At 47.0% G+C, this 14,360-nt stretch overlaps 1 protein-coding gene across 8 annotated transcripts in view; it reads right to left on the minus strand.

The window, feature by feature from the left end:
• Positions 1-8,616: 8,616 nt before the first annotated feature.
• TNFRSF19 (TNF receptor superfamily member 19) overlaps positions 8,617-14,360 on the minus strand; it is a 90,702-nt gene continuing 84,958 nt past the window's right edge. For 6 of the 8 annotated variants that reach the window (XM_060637526.3, XM_060637525.3, XM_060637523.3 and 3 more), the window contains 3 exons: positions 13,985-14,087; positions 12,995-13,400; positions 8,617-8,793 (listed from right to left, as the gene is read on the minus strand). In XM_060637526.3, the coding sequence (XP_060493509.2) occupies positions 8,734-8,793; positions 12,995-13,400; positions 13,985-14,087 (569 nt within the window). In that variant the 3' untranslated portion in view covers positions 8,617-8,733. Of the gene's footprint in view, positions 8,794-10,515; positions 10,564-12,994; positions 13,401-13,984; positions 14,088-14,360 lie in introns of all 8 variants that reach the window. The other 2 variants (XM_060637527.3, XM_060637528.3) reach the window with 2 other exon arrangements.

Here is a 14,360-nt window from a genome sequence, read left to right on the forward strand (position 1 = left end):
TCTGGAAGATGAAGCTAATGACAGCACTCTTGGGAAGATGTGAAAATCCAATGGAATAATGGTGTCAAAGTGCTCAGTGAGAGACGAGTTGTTTTCAAATGTTACTATCGTCAGCGGATCTCCAAGTGAGGAATCTGGTTTTGAGTTTATTCATCACCCTGACAGAAACATCCAATGTACAAGGTCTAGCTGTCAAGCATTAGGATTTTTTTAAAAAAACAAACAAGCCTTGAATATCCAGATAAGTATCATTAACTTCAAAGAGGTCCCTTGGCTGGGCAACTTGTTATTCTGATAATGTTACTGTTACTTAAGACTTCTTGGAAATGTATCTTTTGAAGCTGTCTCCAAAGTTGGCATATCCTTTGTGGTGGTAACTCTTTATTTGGTGGATTGAATTTTGGTGAAAAACTAGTAATTATACCCAGAAAGCTATAGATTGTGAATATAGGGGCACAGCAAGCTAGATAAATATGTTTAAGAATGAGAAATACCTTGGGGATGCCTGGGTGGCTCGGTCGGTTAAAGGTCCAACTCTTGAGTTCAGCTCAGGTCATGATCTCAGTCTTGAGATCAAGCCCCGCGTCAGTTTCCTCACTGGGTGAGGAGTCTGCTGAAGATTTCCTGTCTCTTTCTCTCTCTCTGCCCCTCCCCTGCTCATGTGCACCCACGGCCCACTCTCTCTCAAAGAAGCGAGGAATCCCTTGGATGTGCTATGAGCTTGTTTTGTGTGACAGATTCCACTCTACTTAAAAAAATTTTTTTATTGTGTTTGTTTATTTAGAGAGAGACAGAGAGAAAGACAAAGTATGAGCAGAAGAGGGGCAGAGAGAGAGAGAATCTGAAGAGAGAGAATCGAGGCTCTGAGCTGTCAGCACAGAGCCCGGCACGGGGCTCGAACCCACAAACCGTGAGATCATGACCTGAGCCGGAGCTGGACGCTGAGCCAACTGAGCCACCCAGATGCCTCTCCACTGTACTTTTTCCTGTATGATTTTTCTAAAATTCAGCCTCACGGTCTCCACTAACAAAATCAATCATTTGTTTCGAGAAGCGTTGGAAATCAGCAACTGAATTTGTTGACCTAAGGAACGGCATGCTGCACCTTTAAGTCAGTGAGAGAAACGTCCTGGAGATGCCATTCCTAGGACCCCAAGTCCCCAAGTCCGAGAGCAATACAGAGCCTGTGTTCAGAATGAAAACAGAGAGCTCCCCCGGGAGGGACTCAGACGGTTATATAGGTGGGGTCGCCTCTTTGGAAGAAGTTTGGCCTGCAGGGACTTCTTGCTTTGGGTCTTGGGGAACAAGTTTCTACTGGAGTCACTGAAACGATACTTGAGAAGCGTGGAAGACGAGGCTCTTGCTCGGACGCTGTCTCTGAGTCACCGAGGACCTCGGGCTCTTTCTGTGCGTCACCCTCTTGCACTCAAGTAATTCCCACTGCCCGGCTGCCAAGGAGACAGGAGAATTCACAGGACCCCGTGGCTCTCGGCCAGTTGAGATCACACTGTAGACCGTTTTGCATGTCTAATAATACAGGCCAGCCGGGGGCTTTCATGCAAAGGCTCCCCTCAGAGAGAATCGATCTGGCCATTCTTCTAGAATGGGACCATGGCCTTTGTTTCCCCTGTGCTCCCCGAACTAAGATGTAGTCATCGCATTCGAACCAGCCGGGGCCAGGCCTTTCCCTCAATGTGGGATGTCCGCTGCGGTGAGAGGCAGAGTAGAGAGGAGGGGAGAGTGCGGGGTGGGGACCTCAGCCTGTGCTACTGGTGGAACGGAAGGGAAGGACGAGCACAGAGGAGCTGTGTCTGAAGACAAAGTCGAGAAGTCGCAGTATTTTCTGTATTTTCTGTCTGACAGGCCAATGACTTCTGGGTTCTGTGACTTTTTTAAAAAAAATATTTATTTATTTTTGGGGGGGAGAGAGAGAGAGAGAGAGAGAGAGAGAGAGAGAGAGAGAATATCTGAAGCAGACTCCAGGCTCCGAGCTGTCAGCACAGAGCCTGACGTGGGGCTCGAACCCATGAACTGTGAGATCATGACCTGAGCCCAAGTCGGATGCTCAACCGTCTGAGCCCCCCAGGCGCCCCCTCTGACTTTTCAGAAAGCCTTGAGTCCCCTGAGATTCTACTGGTCTGCCCAACAGAGAACACTTCGCTCATGTTTGGTCACCGGTGTCTATTTAGTTGGGGGGATGGAGTGATTGGTTAGTTCTTGGCATTAATCTGGGCTTTTCAGAGAAACAGAACCAACAGGGTGCCAGTGTCAATGTGTGTGTGTGTGTGTGTGTGTGTGTGTGTGTGTGTGTGTGTAAAAAGATTTGTTTTAAGGAATTAGCTCAAGAGACTGTGGGGGCTGACAAGTGTGAAATTCACAGGGCAGGCCAGCAGGCAGGAGACCCAGGTCTGAAGGCAGAGAGGAGGCAGCGTTCCCCCCTCCTCAGGGAGCCTCAGTCTATCTCTTAAAACCTTACCTGATTGGATGAGGCCCACCACAGCATGGGGAGTAAACTGTTTAACTCAGAGTCTACTGATTCCGATCTCATCTAAACACCTTCCCGGCCACATCTGGACTGATGTTTGACCAAAACATCTGGGTCTCAGGATCCAGCCAAGTCGACGCGTAAAATCAACCACCACACTCCCCGACACAGCGTCTAATTGGGATCTGCTCAGAGACTAACCTGGAATCTTCAGTCGTGGGTAGTTGACTGGTTTATAAGGTGAAAGAAGACGACATTCTCCACAGAGGCGTCTCTTGGAACCTGGCCTTCCGTGACTTCCTCATGACCCTTCATTTCAAGAAAGGGCGTCTGCAAAGGCGCCTTGTCATCAGATTTGACGGCCAAGCTCAGGTATTCCCCTGGCAGATTTATTAAATGTGAGATTCCTCGCGGGAATGCGAAGTCTCCAGTCAGACAGGACTTGAGTACAGCCCTGGGCCGCCTCTCCTCGTTTTGTTCTGTGCGCTGCTCTGTCATCCAGCCAGGGACTGTCGGGCAAAGCGGGGGGAGGCAGCCTCCGCATCTGCTGGAAGGCTGGAGACCAAGAGGTTAGGTCTTGTGGTGAGGGGCGCGAAGGAAAGACGAAAGCAATGACCGAAGGAGGAGAAAATCTTTCACGGTTATGAATTCTAATCTTCCCTCCCCACATTGGCACCTGCTTCCCAAATCTTGCGTTTGAAAAAAACACCATAAATCCCGCACTCCCTCTCTCTCGAGATCCGAGGCTGGGCCTTAGCGACATTGGCACGAACCCTCCATTCTTCAGAAAGATGCACGCTTTTCATCGTGTTATCGCAGCAGCCGGTTAGTTCTGGGTCCGTGGAGAGCACGTGGATGAACTTCGAGGGTGAGGACAGGGCTTGGGGTGGCCCTGGGGTCCCCCGCGCGGCTCCTCTCGACTGGACGCTCGGCCTCCATCTCGAGCTGGTCCCTGTGCGCGGATTTGTGGCTGAAGCATCCACGGCGAGACGGCCACAGCTCTGTGTCGTGGCAGGCGTGCCCGGAGCCGGGGAGCAGAGGGGCTGCGGCCACGGACGTGGTGGCACGTCCAGGGCGGGCCGCCAAGCGTTGCCGTCACCCCCAAGCCAGAGGCCAGCCTCCTTCTGGGTTCCCTGGGGGAGGCGGTCGGCCACATGGGGAACACACAGCGAAGCAGCCACGTTTCTGAGATGTCAGCAGGGGGTGCAGCCAAGTCCCGAACACAGATCCCGGGGTCAGCACCGCCCCCCTCGAAATCAGAACAGGACCAAGGCGACCTCGATGGCGGGAGAAAAGACCTCAGGCTCCGAGTTTCCTAACCAGGGGCTGACTGTCCACTTTCTGCCCCTTCTTCCAGGTGGCCACGTGCCCTCCATGCCCGGGACCATTCAGAGTCTGGAAAGGGGTCTACCTCGCCCCGGTTGGGCAACCTCCAAGCTTCTGAAAGACTAGACGTTTCGGAGTCTTCGCGTCAGTGTCACTCATCTGTTTGAAGGCAAGTAAATGCCCTACGGGGTAAAGTTCAAAGCCCAGGGCACAGAACACCAGACACTTGTCAAGCTGGCACCCGGGCCTCGGCAGCTCCCCCCTCGCTTCCCCCCCCCCCCGCCCTGCACCTCTCTGCACTCCCAGAACAAGCTGGGCCTGTCCACGTGCCAGCACCTTCCACCCATCCCGCCTCCCCGCTGGCCTGCCTCGGTCCTCACCCAGCTTCTGCGCCAGTCCTGACTTTCCCCGACGCCACTGCCCCCCTCCCCATGCCTCAGAAGAATGTGCCCTTACGTCTTTACAACAAAGACCTATTTTATAAATACTTAGAAGGCTTGTCTCCCTCACACTCCCTTGTTTGCGTCACCCCTGGCACTGCGTTTGCAACCAAGTATATACTCTGTGCTACTGCTTATACACGTGTCTACTGAACGAATGGACAGACGGGTGAAGGAAGGAAGGACTGACCTAGGAAGCAGGGTTTTCTCAGATGGAGGCTTCTGAGAGGAGCTAAATCTGCATGTGGAACTTCAAGGGAAACGATCGTATCTGATCCTCGCAGGGGGTGATGTGTGCCTGGCTGAGAGGCAGCCTCCCTCCCTAACCTGCTGTTCAAGGATTGCCGTGGACGGTTCCCTACATCTTCTGTTGACTGTAAATAGCCAACCCCGGTAGGGAAAATCCCTCCGCAGAGTCCTGCCGGCTCAGTTCAACACCAAACAAAAGTGACAGAACACAGCTCTTTCTGTCTTAAGCAGAAATAGTTAATGCCGTGGGAAATCACGATAAGACAAAATCCTGCCTTTATGGACAAACAATGGAAGCCCGCTTCATAAGACCACCCATGGTCCCAGAGAAAGTGGTTTTGAGAATTCAAGTCTTTCGGAGTTTTGAGAATTCAAGTCTTTCGGAGAGGCTCATGTGAAAGCAGCCATAAATCACACTGATTCAAATGCCTCTGGTGGTTTATGGACAGACCTGACCCTGATCTGCTTGATCCCTACAGGAGATGCCCTGTGACCTTCCTCGGGCTGAAATGTGACATAACCACCATCACGGTGAGCTGTTGACTTCATTCTGTATAACTACGTGTCTAGAATCACTTACTAGGTCACACTGAAGTTTCTTAGGTGTTCTAGAAGGTTTGGGGAATTCTCAGTGTTGTTTAGTTTCAACCTGACTGAATGATAAATTTAAGCTGCCTATGCCGAATCCTTTTTAAGAAAATCAGACAATACCTTCTCAAGTTAAAATGGGACAAATAGACAAAGTCAGAACGACAACCGGCCAGCTGCAGGGAGACCTTCGTTATAGTGAGGACAGTGAAAATAAGTTGTTTGTGTGGCTACAGGATCCTTCAGACCTCCTGTCAGAACCTCACAAGCTTTGAGTTGCTTTTCTCAGAGAGTTGAGGGCACCCACGAGCTCAACCAGTACGCGTGGATACAGGAAACGTCTACATGAGCCAAGGAGCTGGTGTGCGGGTGGCGGTATGGAAGAGGGACAGCAGCTAATGTCCTTCCCTCAGGGAATCTGTCGTTTAACACCACAGACTAACCAGCGGAGAGAATATGGCGTCACTTTCAAATAACCTAATTTTTTCCAGGAAGTTTAAAGTCCTCTCTCAAAATCTAATAATAGCTTTAAAAGCTTTACTGAAGGGAAGGAAGGTCAGAAGCTGGGAAGGCAAAACGAAACTCTCACAGTGACCGATGTTGCTCTGTGGGAGTTTAGTCCACTCCTCTGCAGGAAAACACTCTACTGACCTCTGGAAAGAATGAGTATAAAACTTCTTTATTTTTCCCCTATTTATGTCAGGAAATGAAGGAGGCAAAAGAAGAGATCGTAATAAAATCTTGATGCCAAAGCTTCTCAAATAACTCAGAGCATTCTTCAGTAGTCTGACATGCCTGAGAAATAGAACCAGGTCACCAGGAAGGATTTCAAATCTCCCTCATGACATTTGAGGGGCCAGGGAGGGAGCGTTACACTGGAAGGATCAGAACTTAGGGAGACCCCCACGCGGAGAGCAAGAGGGGAAAACAAATTTGTATTCCCATCACCATTTTTTTTTTTTTTTTACTGGACATGTAAGTACAAATGAATACCAGATAACAATTTTATTCACATATAAAAAAGGGTATTACAAAACTATTTGTGTAAGAAAATGAAAATTTACAAATTTGTAAATTCCAGTATGCAAAATAGTAATGATGAAATCTAAATTGATTCAAGCTGGCGACCTTCAAGCAATGACGGACTCTTTTCTTTTCTTCTTTCTTTTTTCTTTTTTTTACTAGCACAGACAGTAGAGCTTAACTAGATAATAGCAACATGAACACTTTATCTAGAGTACAAAAATCTAAACTGGAAAAATATATTCCATATACACAAAATGAGAAAACCCATGCCTTTACATGGTTGTTCCCCAAATCCTCGTCTCATTCTTGTTGGTGGGTTTCTGCACCATTAGACGTCACACCGATTCTCACTCCCAGTCTTATTACCCGATGATGATTTCCCAGCACCCACGTGGGGAATCCATGTGGGTGCTAGAGGGATATTCCGACTGTGGGAAACACAGACGGGATTTTCCTCTCAAGTGTTTACCCAAAGTATAGAAGAATCTAGCATTAGTGTATGTTTCTGTAGTCACTGATGGTCAAGTGTCTTCATCTTGATAAAATAACCCAGGATTTTCCAACTGCAGCATCAGATGAAATTGACGTTTAACCCTCAGTATTTCCCTACTGATCAAAAGTGACGTTTCAGGGTTTGGGGGCCACAGTCTCATTCCCATTGATCCAGCCTTCTCTCCAGCAGCTATACGTCTTTGAAGTTGAGGAGGGTTTCTACATGTGGAAAATATATTCAGGTCACCAGAAGGAGCACAACCCTGGCCTACTTTGATCATCCCTCTGTCAAAACAAAACGATCAGATTGCAAACAATGGCACACATATGTGAATTACAGGGAAACCACTCAAGGAAACTCCAGTGTGCATTTTTATGGACGTCTTGTGGTCAAATCCTAAATATCGTACATCACTTTCCTAAAGCAACTCTCATCAGAGCTGGTGAGTTAATCAAAGTTGAAAAACCATTGGTTCATGCTACAAGAAAAAAAAAGAGGAAAAGCCAATCAGTTATGACTGGGTATGAAACAGACACAGAAGGCTACGGGTTACCCTGAGACGACTCCAATTTCCTATTCTGGATAAAGGAACCGAGGTCACGAGGATCCACACGCATTTGAACCTAAAACTGCAGGTAGATAACCTAGCCCAGCCATGAGGAAGAGGACTCACTAGATTTTCCTAAATATCTTGCAAAGAGTGGAAACACGGTTTCAAGAAGAAACAAATCCATCCTCTTCTGGTAATTCCTCCCCAGGGCGCAAAGAGTAACAGCAAACGAGCCATCCCCTGGTTCATGACTGAACTGGGTTCATTTCTATCTTAGGTGTAGAGAGAATTCTGGTGTGTAACTACCAAGCAGGTGAGGGATGGATGGGGTGCCAGAATGAAGCACTTAAACCCAGCCTCAGTGGCTGAGATAGGAGATCACGGTGGGAACGAAATGTACACGGTCGGAGGGAGCACCGTCGTACTTGGCCAGACTGCCTAAGGGGAATCACGAACTGTTCACCTACATGCCGTCTACAAATTGTGCTTTTTCTTTTTGTTCTACTAGGTAGTGCAGTCTCACGGGACTACCCGCACGGTGTTCCATCTTGGCGGCAGGGGAACCTGACATGTAGTTTCTAAAGCCCTTCGTGTCAGACAGGATGCGAAACAAACACACACAAAAAAACCACAACCCAACTCACAGGTGCAGAGAACAGACTGGTGGTTGTCAGAGGCAGGACACTGGCGGGTGAGGAGGATGGGAAGGAAAAAAAAAAGAACATTATCTTTACAAATACCACTTTTGTGTAAAGGACAGCTTCTGGATCTTTTGAGCCCAGTCACAGGGACAGAAGTAACAAATGCTTCCGATCGACTGATTTCCGCAGAAGTATGTTAATCAGTGCACACAAGTCTCTAGGATAGGTGTGCTCAGTGGTTTGCAAGGCAGGTAATCAGTGAAAAGACCACGTTCCCAGCCCGGGCCCTCTCGACACTGGGTCTAGCAGGGCTCCTGAGACCAGTGGCCGAGGTTACTCGTGTCGACTCCAGGAAAGACTTGCTCTCCTGATACCTAGTCGGGCCAGTTCACTTCACCTAACAGACCCATGATGTAGGCAGGTGGCGTGCAAGTCCGTTCTTACCTCCTAAACTAATCAGACGACGAAAACGTGAGCTTCCTCAAATACGCGCGCTCAGTTTGGAACCACTCTCCATAAAAACTAAGGAAACCAATCTGACGTTGACTTTTAACAGGGTAAGCGGCTATATGAAATTATTTCTGGAGAGCAAACATCAGCGAAAACTTACACCCTGGGTCTTCCGTCTGGTAAGACCACATTCGCCATGCAAATACGCATGAATCCACTTCTGTTTCTTGTTACATGCTCATAATCTCATAGGCTGCAAACTCAACCCATCAGTCTTTGAAGTCTCGCTTGTGGCATAGAAGCTTCTTGTTCAGGAAAGATGCAAAGTATCGTGAGTGCCTGGAGTCTTTGCTTGTTATTCCTTGACGTTTCAGCTTACAGCTGGTCTGGCTCAGAAGCAACTGGTTGAAAGGCTTAAAACGCCATCAGTTTGGTTCAGATTTATTTTCTTTCCCCCCAGAAGCCATGCAAGGTCCAGACAGTGCTCAGTCCGTAAGCCCAAGCGGAGGAGTAAGTGCCTGCTGGGTTCCATCCGGATTCTTCTCCTGCAGAAAGAAGCAAGTCCTTTAAGCTTCCCGAAACAGCAACAGAAGGAGAGCTTGAAAAACAACCTCACAAACGAAAGCTGCTAAACTGGAATCATTCAAAATTATTGTACGTGACTTTTAACTAGGAGTACACATGAACTTAATAACATATAGGCGAGCAGCTCATTCATGGTGTCTGAATATCTGGGTATCCACGTATTCTGAGAATAAAGATTTTATAACAACTCACAGCCCCTCAGCATTTGCAAACAACACTGCAGAGGCGATCATGTGACCCACAGCCAACAACATGTATTAACACGTGATTCTTTGGCTGATTTCCAACACTATCCAAATATTTAAAGTTTGTTTCTGTGTCGTGTTCTTGTAAAGCATTTGTAGGTAAAGATGTTAGGATCTGTTAGTCCCTTCTTTAAAAGAACAAAGTTATTCTTTGCATTTAAAACTTCTGCTAAACCACTGGACAAAGTTTAGAGATGGTTTAGAAAGGATTCCTCTTCTAATGATCTTCCTGGAAGGCTCACACTCTTTCCAGGGTAGATATCCTCAGCAAAGTGGCACCCTTAGATCTGTCCCTTATCCCAGAAGGGCAGCGACCTGACTTCTGGAGGGATCGGCCAACTGCACTTTACTGCGGTGAATAAAACCTTCCTTCTATGCTGTAACCTTTCATTCACTTATTTGCCACTATTTTGGCATTGGTGACCTATCAGGTACGTTTACAGGAGAACATTTTTTCCCCTGAGTTGAAGGACAGTACCTAGATGTAGAAACTTCTGAAAGAACTCTTAATAATATGAGATCGTTTCATCAAATATATCAGTTAATATGACAGTAAGAACCACATTAACACTATTGTGGGAGGCAAATGTTAGTCATTTTGCCAATACGGAAAAGAAAAAGTTTAAAAGATTGAGCAGCCAGATCCTAGGTCATATCTTTTTTTTTTTTTAACCACTCCTTCTATTATTTTATGTTGACATTTCCAATGATGGCTAAAAACATCACCCCCAAAAAAGCTTTTCCTGTAGGTAAACAGCCTGGCCTCATTCTCCCAAGTATCCTAGCAACTGATGTCCCAAATATCTTAGTCTGTTCCTCTTCTGGGGAGGTGTGTTTGGGAAAATTTGATTAGAATTGAGTCATTCAGACTCAAGAAGGTTCTCACACCTATTTACTTTATCCTGCACCGTAACTATCATCATCAGATTCTGGGTGGTCTTAAACCATCCACAAGAAAACTACTGTGTAAAAGTACAGTTTTTGGAAATGCATCATGCCTTAGCAATCTGAGCCTCACACCAAGTACAGACAAAAGTGCCACTGTGCATTCTGTGGTATAGACGTGTATCCAACGGTCACGTCGCACGTCTTAACTTCCACAATGTTAAGTGTCAATTACATCTCAAGCTGAAGAAAAGGGAAGAACTGAGGCTAAAAAACTGAAAATATGAGTGAATTCCTAGATAAGAATTTCAAGTTCCATTGAAAAGATATAGAAATAAATCACTAAAAGGGGGGAGGCTACAATGGCTACAGCTGTCCTTACGCGTTTTCCAAACAGGAATGCCGCGCTTTGCTGGATTACGAATGAGCCCATGGGCTCAAGGTGTTCAGTCGAGCTGACTAAACACAAACTCAAGGAGCCGGAAGTCCTCTGGTTCATAATACCAAGCTGCTGAACGAAAATTCTTTATGTGCAGTAAGGATGTTCCCTACCTTGGAGAATCAGCCTGGTAAGAGGAAATCCGAATTGCCTTCTGGAATCTAATGGATTGAACAAAAACAGAACTAGTTGAGCTAAATTCTTGGTCGACCCTTGAAACTAAGAGACTTATCTCCCAAAGATGCGCAGTTGTGTCTCCCTCCTGGTTGCTTTTGAAGATTAAGGTTCGCTCACTAAGCATCACACGTTCAGTAAGTGCAACCAAACATAAAGTGCTTTCCAGAACCTGGAAAAGATGATCTCTTAAATGGGCTCAAAGTATTGTTGTTGGTTTTGGTTATAGGGAGAAAACTGAAATGATTCACGTTTTAACAATTCCTTTCTTGAGTTCAGAATGTCTCGCTTATATTTACCAAATTATCCAGTGAGGGGACACATCTTGGAAAGCTAATAAAAACCTGTCATCACTAAATTACGTTGTGCAACCTGAACGGAATGTAACATTTTCCCATTCATTTTATACGTAATTATAACTTTCTTTTCATAATAATTTGGGTTGAAAGTATCTTTATGTAGATCACCATTACCTTGACAATTGTCTTTGAAAAGAAGTCAGTGCCATTATCTACACCAATCTTCTACACTAACCCATTTTACGTTCACGTAGCTGTAATAATAATGCTTACCAGCATCCCCCCACCTCACCAACAACAGAATCAGAAAAAAGGTAGAGAATGCTTTGGTTCTGACACCACTCGGCATCAAGATGCTTCACTCCTTAGTCTTCGAATTTACATCACAAAATTGGGCGTGAGCTACACAATAAGCTGAGCGGTACTTTCATTGGCTGGCAATGCTCTGGAAAACCTGCGGTAGTCACTGGGAGCACAATTCCAGCTACTCCGCCTCGCCCCTGGCAACAGATATGTGGGGAAAGGTAGCAGACATTTGCGAAGGTAACACAAGCAAGTTCATGATCAAAACCAATTGACCTGATACACAAGAAACTCGGACATCTTGTAATTTTAACATTTTAAGACTCCCAAGACTCTTATTTTAGAGTACTTGGAAAGGGCATCCGACTGGGAAGTTGGGGTTAGTTGCTAAAGGGGCGGGGTCTCCTTCTCCAAGCTGTTCTCCGCCTCTGTCACCTGCTCTCGGGACCTGTTGCCTCCTTCGGGCGGCTGGGTGTGCTCAGCCCCGAAGGTTTGTGAGCCATGGGGTCCATTCTTGGGACCTATGCAACTTGGCTAACTCTTAAGTCTTTTCTTATTATTATCACGGAAGTCCTAAAAATGATGGGACAGCTCAAAAGAACAAGGTCAGTAAACACCTTCCTCAGCTACAGAGGTATGTATTTTACATTTTAAATGCCTAATTGGTTTGCTTTTTCTTCCCTTATCTCTTCTGTATTTCCTTTAGTTGGAGAGAAACCACCTTGTTTTTCTCCAAAGCCAACAAGTGTTTCCTGCGTAGAATTCCCTGTAAATTCTCTATAGAATTTTTTTGGTAGCTCAGAAAAAAAAAAAAAAGTATTGCAGATTTAGATCAACATATAACCTACGTGCTGTTCTTGAACACATCTCTATTCACACTTTGACTTTAGGCTGTGTCTAACGTAATTAGACAAGGACACATCACCTTGTGGGAAACAGAGGCACGCGTCTAGAGTGCACCCACGTACCAGAGCATTTTTCCCACAGGCTGCGTGTGCAGGCGGGGCCTTGTGGGGCCTGGGAGCCTTGCTGGTGCTGTGATTCTGCCCTTTTTTTTTGAAGGCGGGCATCGTTTTTCCGGAAGACTATTCCAACAGCGTATGTGCTTTCACATTAGGGAAATGTTTGCAGACATCAAATCACGCTCGGGAAAGGCGACATCCTCGCCGAAGGGGAGAGCAGAGGTGGTGCCCGGGGATCCGTGATGCTTCTCTGCCTCCAGCCTTGCAGCAGGCCTGAAAGCCCCATCTCCCTGCAGTCACCACCTCCCCGCAACCCTGATTTTAAACCCTTGGTTCTAGAAGGTTCGTATGCAGTATTTGGACCCAGATCACAACCGGCAATTTCCAACGAAACCGATCAAAGCACAGCAATCTCGAACACAACAGTGAACGAGAGAAACTTTGAGAGATCCAAGTTCCCATCAGCCCGACGGTGAATGAAGTGCATTTCAGTACTGGGAGTAAAGCATCGCAGGGAAAATAAAGGTGAGGGGTGGTTTACAAGATGTTCCGAGACGGACTCCTCTCTCTCAGCCGGGAATGGAGCTAGGGGGTGCCGTGCTAAGTAGCTGGATTTATGAAGAGTAAGAAGACACAGCTGCTCAGTATGGCCTTGTAGGGTAGCTGTTAGTTAAACCAAGAAACGACTCCTGAAATTCAAAACACATTCTCCAAACAGACAAGAACGAGAAGTTCCGGAAGACGGAAAAACCTTCTCATCGGGTCCCCCCACGTTCTACGGTGAGAGGAATCCCATCCCTCGGGCCTGGCACGAGTCGATGCCACGTCCTTACTGAGACCAGCCACTGCCTTACCTGGAGGGACGTCTGAGCGGTCAGGCCCATCATGTCGCCGCTCTCCTGATGCAGCTGGCTTCTGGCAGGCAGTGTAGCCTGAGTTAGCACTGATTCCGTCAGTGAGCTGTGAGGTCTAGAGAAATCAGCGGCATCTGTCAAGTTTTCAGGACGAGCTTGAATTGGAACAGCTCCACCAACCGAATCCTGACGACTGTCTGAATCCGAGGAGAATGAGCAGTGGTTTTCCAGACTGAGAGGATGAACGTCTTCTCCAGTGAGTTCAGGATCAGAGTCACAAAAAGAGAGGTCGTCACCACAGACGGGGTTCTGCATCAGAGGCCAGGCATCTGAAAACTCGCCACAGATGGACCTTGAAAGGGACCCGAAGAAAGTGGGCATGGTCTCCCCCACCGGACCTGCGTGTCTGAACACACATTCAAAAGATCTGTAACTCTAGAGGGAGGAAAAAACACCACTACCGGGCAATACGCCGTCTCTGCTTTTAAGTTTTCTGGATGGAACAGCAACCGATTAGGTCAGACTTCTAGTGTTTCCTTTGCCATAAACTCGCTTCAGTGAAGCGAGTTTATGGCAGTGAAACACTGAAGTTTCATACGTACTTCTAATCAAGATAGTTATTCTTAACCCGATGTCTAAAATATGGTTTCCTGGTCTTAACGGAGTTTCTTGATGGCTATTCTAAAATTCTAGGAGTAAATGACATGCTAACCATTACTTATGGATGACAGAAGTGTCACAGATCACGGACAGGAGAAAAAAATGAAATGAGTGGAGCATAAAGTGTGAAGGACACTGCACTGGGCATCAGTAACCTTGAGAGACTTACTTATCTCTTGCCAAAGATTTGTCCCTCTCTGATGTCCAGAATGTCACGAATAACCTGCTTTAAATGATCTCTCGTAGTTTCGCGGGAAAACTGGCAAATCAGTAGAGCGTGTATTTGCACAAGGGGACATAGAATCAGACGGATTAAAAATACCGAGTTACCTCTCCTGAAGAGTGGTCTTGGAATGCACTCTACAGCCCAGAGTCACCCGGTCGATGCTGCAGGCCTCGTCACAGCACAGGGAGGGAATCAAGTGAACCGGCCCTGGGAAAGTCAGCGGAGGCGTGAGACACAAGGCGTTCTTCTGGCAACTTTCTCTTTAATACCAGTTCGACGTTGCTGTGGGAAATCCGGCCACTTCCCCCCTTGGGTGACTTTTTTGGAGAAAGGAAATGTGAGGTTTAATTGTCTCCCTCTTTTGTTACCTTACAAAAATGACCGAGCACTTCTGTGAAGTACCTAGAGTAGCAGCCAAAGCCAGAGAGACCGGAAGTGGCATGGGGGGCGCCTGGGGCCGGGGGTGGGGCGCTGTTGTTT

Source organism: Panthera onca, chromosome A1, assembly GCF_046562875.1.
Source record: "Panthera onca isolate mPanOnc1 chromosome A1, mPanOnc1 haplotype 2, whole genome shotgun sequence".
NCBI classification, from domain to species: Eukaryota; Metazoa; Chordata; class Mammalia; order Carnivora; family Felidae; genus Panthera; species Panthera onca.